The 9578-nt window shown below is 37.1% G+C and overlaps 1 protein-coding gene across 1 annotated transcript; it reads right to left on the bottom strand.

The window, feature by feature from the left end:
* Nucleotides 1-15: 15 nt before the first annotated feature.
* Nucleotides 16-5796, bottom strand: LOC109088849 (ras-related protein Rab-8B-like). The gene is made up of 8 exons (XM_019102974.2): nt 5515-5796; nt 3941-4001; nt 3245-3305; nt 3071-3148; nt 2904-2993; nt 2714-2779; nt 2542-2592; nt 16-2331 (listed from the first exon to the last, which is right to left on the bottom strand). Exons 1-8 carry the CDS (start codon nt 5636-5638, stop codon nt 2236-2238), a joined length of 627 nt encoding a protein of 208 aa, XP_018958519.1. The 5' UTR covers nt 5639-5796; the 3' UTR covers nt 16-2235.
* Between the last annotated feature and the right edge of the window lie 3782 nt (nt 5797-9578).

Genomic DNA, 9578 nt, shown 5'->3' with positions numbered 1-9578 from the left:
TCAGGCACTTGTAAATAACTTAGAAAAGATATTTTAATCTTTTTACATAATCAGTTAACTCTGACATCACAGAGTACAGACAAGATAATCAAGGAAGACGTTATAAAATAGAACATAAAAGCTTGCATTGAATGGTCAGTAAGACTTTATGCTCAAGTGGGAGGCTGAGTGCTGTCACTGTTTCATTGAAAAATATGCAAATGTGCCTGCATGCATATTCAGAACATGACTACTAGGCCATTAAAGGGATAGTTCACTCGAAAATGATAATTCTGTCATCATTTGCCCACTTTCATGTTGTTTCAAACCTGTATGACTTTCTAAAGAACGCAAATCAGTATATTTTAAAGAATGTTTCAACCAAATCATTGACTTCCATTGTATGGACAAAAAACACACACATTTCTCGTTCCAAAAATACTTTCCTTTATGTTCCACGGAACAAAGAAAGCAGGGTTTGAACTGACATGAGGGTGAGTTAATAAAGTTTTATTTCTGGGTGAACTATCACTTTAAGTAAAAAATGGCATGCCTCACGAGCAGGGGTTCTTTCAAACAGATGCACAATGCCAATAGAACTCAAGCAATCGTTCGCCCTTAAACACAAACGGTAGAATCAATCATTCGTTCTGAGTAACTTAAGGGGAATTCTGAAATATCTAGGTTGATTCTCAACATTTCAGTTTGTGTTCTCAATTTGTAACAGGCCCACATGGAATCTGTACATGGAAAGATCTGCAGATTTACACAGGATTGGAACATTTCTCATACACTAAGGTAATAAGAGTTTAGTACTCTCAGATCTGGGTAACCATGTTCAAATGTAAATTTCCATGTCTTTTCCCCCACAGAATCAGTGATAAACGTCTTCAAATTTCAAAAGGGCCTGGTAATAGCCCAATAAGCTCAAAGGACACTTGAACACATTCAAGCTGTTACTATCTTGCACTCTTTTTTAAGTGGCTGACTTCACAGGTGGGATTTTAAGTGGTTTATGAAGTGAGGAGGTTCTACAAGAGACCCACACACACAAATAACAGTGCATGACTTCCAAAAATACTGTTGAAGTTGTCCTGTAAACACTACATGACTTCACACTCATAAGAGTCTTATAAAAGAGGGAATTACGAAAGACAGCGTACAGAATACTGTGACGACATTTAAATGAGTAAAAAAAAAAAAACAGGTGTTAACAAATTAATCAATCTCACATAAGCACAGGTTAACATGCTTTAGTTGCTTCATATGCAGTGGTGAGTAAAAGATGTTTACGTCGATAGAGTATAAAAATATAATACCGTTAGTAAATGTAATACTGTATATACAGGGCCTAGCTGGCTGCTGCTTCAACAAGCATTAGGAAACGGGTCCTAGCCCTCTCTCTTTATTCTTTTGTCTTTCTTTTTCATGCTCAATATATATGAGAGATTACAACCAAAAAAGAAAGCAAAAGGAGAAATTTTGACTGTTAGTATCCATCACAGTTTCGATTTCTTTTTACTTTGGTCTCTGTTGCAGTTAAAGTTAATGAAATAAAGTCAGGGAAAGGGGGAAGACTAAGACCTGTGGAACATTGCCTTCTATTCCACAGTTTATTGCGGCTTTGGAACAGTAACTAAAAACACAATTAAGTACATATATTAAATAAAGCAAAACATAACATTCAACGATAACAAAAATGTTATATATATATATATTGCATGTCCTTCAGTTTGACCAATATTTAACCGCCAAACCTTCAGGTTCTTCAGTTGCTACTTTAGGTCCACAACCTTTATTGCAAAAAAACTGCATAATAGCAGGAGTTCAATATACTGTAACATCTTTATAAATTTTCATTAAATTTCATTAAATGGTGCTTTAATAAACCATTTCAAAACAAAGTGAATATAAATTGACTATATGTAATTATTTTAAAGATTAAAAAAAGGTTCTCAAAATTCAAATTAGGCTACACTAAATTGGGATTGATCCAGGGGGTTAAGGGGTAGTTAGATGGATATTTTGGCTTAAAAGGAACGTTTTGGGAACAGCACAATAGTCCTTTATCTAGCACTCTCTTCAGGCCTTCAATAAGTATAGATGAGGCAGGCTAAAGTCCAGAGCTCTCAGCAGCAGCTAACAGCTGAAAGTCCAGTGGTACTGTAAACCCTCACACACATGCGCGCGCGCGCATGCCAATCACACATAGAGAAATGAAATCATTCACACACTGAGGCTGCAGAAGTTGCCGGGTTAGAGCAGAGTGCAGCGGAAGAAGCTTGGCTTCTTCGATCGACTCTCTGTGATTTTCACTGCTCCTCCTCCTCCTCCCGAAGGATTATTCTCATTCTAAACACAAAGATGCAAGCAAACAAGAATCCATTCATCATTAGTGTTAGACATAAATCCACATTGTAAAGTTTTTTTGGACACAATAAAGAAATGTCAATAATATTAACATCTTCTATTTCTGTATTTGAGTCAGTGAGCAGTACTAAGCATTTTCTGAGATTCAGGATGATAAACATTTTCTACATGATTGTAATATTTCATTCTCACCATTTTTCTGTTTAATCTGGTCATGATGTCTCTAGCAAGAGTGACAAAGGCCTAGCATTGAAGAAAAACATGCCACTAGATTAGATCAGTTAAAAATGCAAATCTTGTTCAAATAAGTTAATCAACATTAGATAACTAGTTCTTTCCAAAAAAAAAAAAGAACTGCTCCCACCTCTTCAACATTTGTGCTAGATTTTGCACTTGTTTCCAAGAACTTGATTCCATAATCAATAGCTAGCTGTAGCAGAAAAAAAGGGAAATGTTTGAATAAACACATCAGCATTTTTACATACTATCTTGTTCTGGCTTGTTTTCAGTTTTGATTTTCAGTCTTTTGAAAAATATGTTTTAATGATACATACCTTTTCCCCTCTTTCTTTTGAAACTTGCCTCTTATCATTCATGTCACATTTGTTACCCAATATCATCCTTTCCACATCTGATGACGCATGCTGATAAAACAGACAGAGGGAAAATTAATCTCACTTAAAATGAAGTGAAAACTTCATGCATGAGGTCTGTTTCTCACCTCTTCAATGTTCCTGATCCAGTTCTTGATGTTGTCAAATGATTTCTCATTTGTGATATCGTACACCAGCATAATTCCCTGTGAAAATAACAGAAAAGAAACACATAGATTAGGCGACGTAACCAATGCAGAAGCATATCAAGGATTATTTGCTGAAGACAATAAGACCATTACCATTGCTCCTCTATAATATGCAGTGGTGATGGTTCTGAACCTCTCCTGTCCGGCTGTATCCCTTTATGGCAAATTTAAAAAACACATTTAAAATATTATTTGTACTAGTGCTGTCAAACAATTAATCGCATCCAAAATAAACGTTTTTGTTCACATAATATATGTGTGTGTGTACTGTGTATATTTATTATGTATATATAAATACACACACATGCAGTATATATAAACAACATATTTTTTCTTAAATATATACATGCATGTGTATGTATTTATATATACATGATAAAGATACATAGTACACACACATATATTATGTAAACGAAAACTTTTATTTTGGATACGATACGTTTGACAGTACTAGTTTGAACACAATTATAATTTATACTAGGCTTGCCCAAACTTTTAACTAAGAAACGCTGAAAAACCTAGCTTGATTGAGAGTTGTGGGGCTAATGTAAGTCCTGCATAATACACAAGTGCGTATCACAGAATTTTAAATAAAATTCAATGATATGCAAAAGCAATACAAAAAAAAAAAAACAAAACTGTAAAACAAAAATATAAATTAGATATCAAAATATTCTTTAATGGAGTGTTTTTCCCCCATTTGTGATGGTTATGGCATAGCAGGCAAATCTTTTCACAGGTTTTTCACGTCTTTACTTTATACAGCACAACGCAGGCTTATGCTCTCACCAGATCTGAAGCTTGATCTTCTTCCCATCCAGCTCAATTGTTCTGATTTTAAAGTCAATCCCTGCAATAATAATGTTTAGAAATAAGTGATCTGAAACACTTCATCAGCAGAAATCAGTCCTATCATGACAATGTGAAACTGACTCATTTCAGAACACATCCCAAATCTTTCCATTCAAAGAAGACTGTTGCATTAGCAGGTTTTCATGGCGTAACCATGGAGACGGAGTGTGTAGAAAGGTCAGAATGGTGTAACATATGTCTGACCGACTCAATGGCTGCAGTGTTTGCACATGCATATAAACCTGTTGCATTCAGCAGCAACTGAAAGTGGCCCCTGTTTATGGCAATTATGAGAAAACTTGGCAGTGTGTATGAAGGCATTCACAGGACATGGGACAGGAAGTGACACAGCAGTATTGTCCATGGCAATAGGGGAAGTCTGTGGCATAACAATGACAAAAGGTCAAGGAACTCTCGCACAGGTTTCGCACAGGAAATGACGTACTGGACCACAGTAGAGACAGGCTTACCTGTCACAAATCCATGTATGTTAGTACAATTTCTTGTATCGTGTACGCTCTGATTTTGAGGGTTTCATATTCTAGAGTAACACTATAGGTCTGCTGACTTAAGAAACAGATGCTGTTTCTGTGTAAAAATCACAACGAAAAGGAAGTAGCTACAGATCTTTTCTTCCTATTGTGACGTACATCCTAATGAAACAGATTACCGAAAAAGAAAAATGTAGGGTGAGGACTTTCAATCCACTGGTGGTTGGTGGGATTTTGAGATGTGGGCGTGACACTCAAAAGTGAAGGGAGATGAATGTGTGTCACCAGAGAGAAGTCCGTCGTTTTTACCAGAAGGGTCAACTTTGATGAGATCAAAACATGAAAAACATTTAACATATGCACAGATCCAGATAGGGTCTATAACATGAATTTACAAAACATAAAGTCAACATTAAATAATATTAATGTCATGCCAATTTTAAAGTGAAAGTGTATGTAGGAACTGATGTACCATCACAAATGTAACATCACCATGCTGTAAGCAATCATTAATAAGCCACCTGTGACAGCACACTCCTACCCAAGTAAAGTGACCAAGTAAACTCTTGTTTAGTGGTAAATATGACTGGAAATATGAAATATGGTAAATGTGGGTCTACACGTCTCTTTAACCACAGAAACGAAAGTGCAGTCCAGCCCACACCGCTAGCACAGCACAGCTAATCACAATACGATCATGCTAGCTCTACAAACGCGGCATGCTTGTAACGTCTCGTTCAAAAGACAGATTAAAGTAGTGTATTCCAAGTGATCCTGACAATTCATTATGTAAAATCGGGGGTTTGTCATTTTAAACGCTTATAAAACGCACGTCGATGAATAGCTGAGTGAACGGACAGACTGTCACATCCACGGCCTCTTCCTGTCACTTCAGCAGACAGCCACATGTGTGTAAACCTCCACGTAACTCTCTAACAGCTCATTTCTCCCACAGCGGTACGACATAAGAGGCATTCCTGTAAAGTACACACAGAAGTCAAAGAGTTGAGTTGAACTGACCTATAGTGGAGATGAAGGTGGTGTTGAACGCGTCCTCACTGAATCGAAACAGCAGACACGTCTTGCCCACCCCGCTGTCTCCGATGAGCAGCAGTTTGAACAGATAATCGTACGTTTTCGCCATGTTTTCTGTTTCTCCTGTATGTCTGGCTACCTTGCTTTGGCTCGGTAGCAGAGTAACGGTATTCGGCTAACGGGACATAAAAGATGCGCTTGAACTTGTGTTTCCTACTTTTGCTGCTCACAGCAGCGCGAGGAAGAGGCTGGGCGTGTCCGCCGTGACGTCATCGTCAAGAACGAAAGAGGGTTCGGCAAATCATAATTTGACATAAAAAGTCCCTATACTTCGAAATCATATAAATAATTTATTAGAGAAAAATCAAAATAATAAGATAAAAAGTTGAAGACGTGAGGAAAGTCATAATTATGACAAAAAGTTATGACAGCTGTAAGGATAAAAGAACCTCAGATACTTTGATCTCCCGAGAAACAGACAATATAAACATACACAGGCATCTTCGAGACACCCCCCTCCTTCCCTTCTGTCCATTTGTTTCATTTTAAATCCCTTCACCCATCCTTGCTTCTACTCAGTCTGCTCAAAATGATTACATGAAAATGTCAATGCAAGTGAACTGACAGTCATGTCTGGTATCTTGTGAAATGTCTTGAAGTGCAACTGGTACAATGGTCTGAATTCTTACATAAGTAGACTAAAAGATAATACAGATCCTAAGAGTTAAGAGATATTTTGCTTACTGTAATGGGAGTGCCCTCTTTCAGGGTTTTCCATGTAAATCACCTTCTGTTCCCATTGAGTTGTAAACTGGGGTCTAGGAGTTAATGCAAATCCCAATTGTTAGTTCCTGTCTCCATCTCGGGGGATGTTTGTCTTGGTCTGAAGTAGGCTACTTGAGGAAATGTTTCTGTAGCCAGAAAGCCCGTAGTGTGGTGTGTGTCTCTTCACTTCATACTAGGCCTATGTATTTTCTAAGGTCAGGTATGCATCTTTTACTTTTAGATTCATCTTTGAGAATTTGCTGTTTTGTGATATGATTTGATGATTTGACTTGGATATGTAATTGGCAGAATACCTATTTACCTGACTGATAATAATAAAATGTTACATTTGATTTTATTCTGTTTTACTCTGTAATTATTGACTCTAGTAGATTACGTTGTATCCTTGTTAGCAAAATGAGCACCCGAATGAACGAGTAAATATAAAATAAAGAGTTTAACTAGAATAATCAAATGTCAGAAGAATACTGATTAGAAACAGACATACAACCAATTTGCATTCCAACCTAAATTCGAGGTCATAATAAAATGGAGTCAGATTTGAGTTTAACCTAAATTGAATAACTCTATGCACTGAAAAGACCGAACACGCAGGAAACCTTCAGCCAGCACCGGACACCTTCCTTGGACCGAGTGTGTGGACCTTCCACAGTCAAAAGTTTTTATTGCATAATGATTACTTTTTATCTCATAATTTTTACTATTTATCTCAAAATAATTACTGTCTTTATGTTAGTATTTCCATTACCTCTTGGTTTAAAGGGGTCATATGATGCTGCTAAAAAGAACATTATTTTGTGTATTTGGTGTAATTAAATGTGTAAAAAGGTAAAAAAAAAAATAAAAAAAATAAATAAAAAACTTATTTTCCACATACTGTACATTATTGTTTCTCCTCTATGCCCTGCCTTCAGTGTGCTGTGATTGGCCATCTATACAGCACATTGTGATTGGCTGAATGCCTCAAGTGTGTGATGGAAATGTTACACCTGTTAACATATTGTGATGCCCTGTCTGGCCAGAGCGACGAGACATAAACATAAAACCCATTGTAAACGTGATATAAACATGATTTCTAGTCAAGTGTTTTCTTTTGGAAGGCAAAAACAAAGTGGTTTCACTTTCTCAATGAAACTCTGAAGCGCCGGCCAGATGGCAAAAGTTCAAAAAGGGGGTAACTTGGATGTCAGGAGTGATTTTCTGAGCCCTTTTCATCACTCTGGATGTATACAGTTCTTGAAGGGTGGGCAGGGGAGCACCAATTATCCTTTCAGCAGTCCGAACCGTTCTCTGTAGTCTTCTGATGTCTGATTTTGTAGCTGAACCAAACCAGACAGTTACTGAAGTGTACAGGACAGACTCAGTGACGGCTGAGTAGAACTGTTTCAGCAGCTCCTGTGGCAGGTTAAACTTCCTCAGCTGGTGAAGGAAGTACAACCTTTGTTGGGCCTTTTTAACAATGGAGTCAATGTGATTGTCCCACTTCAGGCCCTGAGAGATGGTGGTTCCCAGGAATCTGAATGACTCCACTGCTTCCACAGTGCTGTCTATGATGGTAAGTGGGGGGAGTGCAGGGGGGTTTCTCCTGAAAATATCTCCTGAGAATATCTCTTGGGATCTGAGACTTTAGTCTTTGCATCTTCTTTATTCACCAAGAGCTTGTAACACTCCAAAGAGAAAGGAAAATTTGAAATCGCATCATATGACCCCTTTAAAAAATAGCTATGATGTGCTCTATGTGAAGTTTTATTTATGACAATCTCATGCTATTTTTTTCCTTTTTCTGTTTTCCTATATGTTGTATATGTTCAACAAAACCTACTGTATTTTGTAAATTATCATGTTTATTAAATATAATTTGATCGTCAATTAGAAAAGCTACAGAAGGTAGCCTACTACTAATGGGATTTTGCTTCATCACAATAATTCTCTTATCAACCCTTTTACTAGAAACATTAATTCGCTGATTTGTTCAGTGATACATTTAAAAAAAAAAACTTTTTTTTTCTTTTATATTCAAGCAAGACGTATGAATATGTGAAGAGGGTGGTGATGAATCTATGCGTGCGTTAGGTGTTTCGTCCAACAAAAAAACTCCCGTATTTCTCGCTTTTCCTAACTTCTTTGGAAGTTCCCTCCGATCTCGCAGTGCAGTACCTGCGTTTCCGGGTCTCGGGCTGTAGAACGGAGGAGCAATGAAACGAAGCAGCGTAAAATCCAGTATTGAGACACACCCTGTTACTTTCACATACATCTGGGCAATACCGGACTTTTTGATCCAAATGGTTCATGATGCGGTGTTACTTTGTCATTTTAATACCCACATTTATGTCAGGTTTCTGAAGTATACATTATATGATTTTCATTTTAGAGACAAACCTGTTGTTCATACCAAATTTCCCTTAGGCCTATTTGATTTCTCCATATGCCATTTATGTTTTTTAAGCAATCTGGAAACATTTAACTGTTGGTGGAGATAATGAATTTTGTTTGTAAATGTCCCCGCCTGCCGGAGGAGACTGAAACTTCATCACCAGCGTACAGTTCTCAGAATGTCTGCTCAGGAGCCACAGAGGGACTGATAAGTAAATCTCCTATTGCGTCAGTGTTTTCAACGTGTTTGCATTTAATCTACCTTGAAATGTAAAGTAGTACAGCAGATTAGAACATCTGGCCTGTCAGAAGACAAACACACATAGTTTAATTCACTGGTTAAGAAAGTGAGGTTGGTGTATGTGTCCAGATTTAAGTCTGTAGTGATTCTCTTTCTAAAGGATTCTGCTTTTTTACTAGAAGAACTGATTAATGTGAACCTAATGTTTTATTTAATGAATACATGTTGCCATTCTCACAGTTATATTTTAGGCTGAGATAACTATAGTATTTGTCAGTCTCTAGTTCAGGTCTAGTTGAAATAAAGAAAATTCGATTTCATCTGTTTTTGAATTAATGGTCAATTTCGTATACTGGCCCCCAACTTGGTACCTCTACACAAATGGACCACGTATAACTCATCTGTTGATAAAGGGCTGTTTGCCTTGAACAGTCATGAGGAAGGATTGTTTTGTTCATCTTGAATGACCTGTCTACATTTTCTACCAAAGAAATAAAGAGGAGACTGGTTGCCCATAAGGTAATAAAGTAAGCAGGCCTGAATGGAGATGGAAAGCTCTCACTTCTTCACTTTGAGAACATGATCTTCAAGACACTTGATTTCATCATGTGAGTACTGTACAATTTATAGTATAAGCATGTATAATTAT

Source organism: Cyprinus carpio, chromosome B7 (assembly GCF_018340385.1).
Source record: "Cyprinus carpio isolate SPL01 chromosome B7, ASM1834038v1, whole genome shotgun sequence".
Classification (NCBI taxonomy): Eukaryota; Metazoa; Chordata; class Actinopteri; order Cypriniformes; family Cyprinidae; genus Cyprinus; species Cyprinus carpio.
Note: the sequence above shows the minus strand (reverse complement) of the source record. Positions and strands in the feature narration are given on the sequence as shown.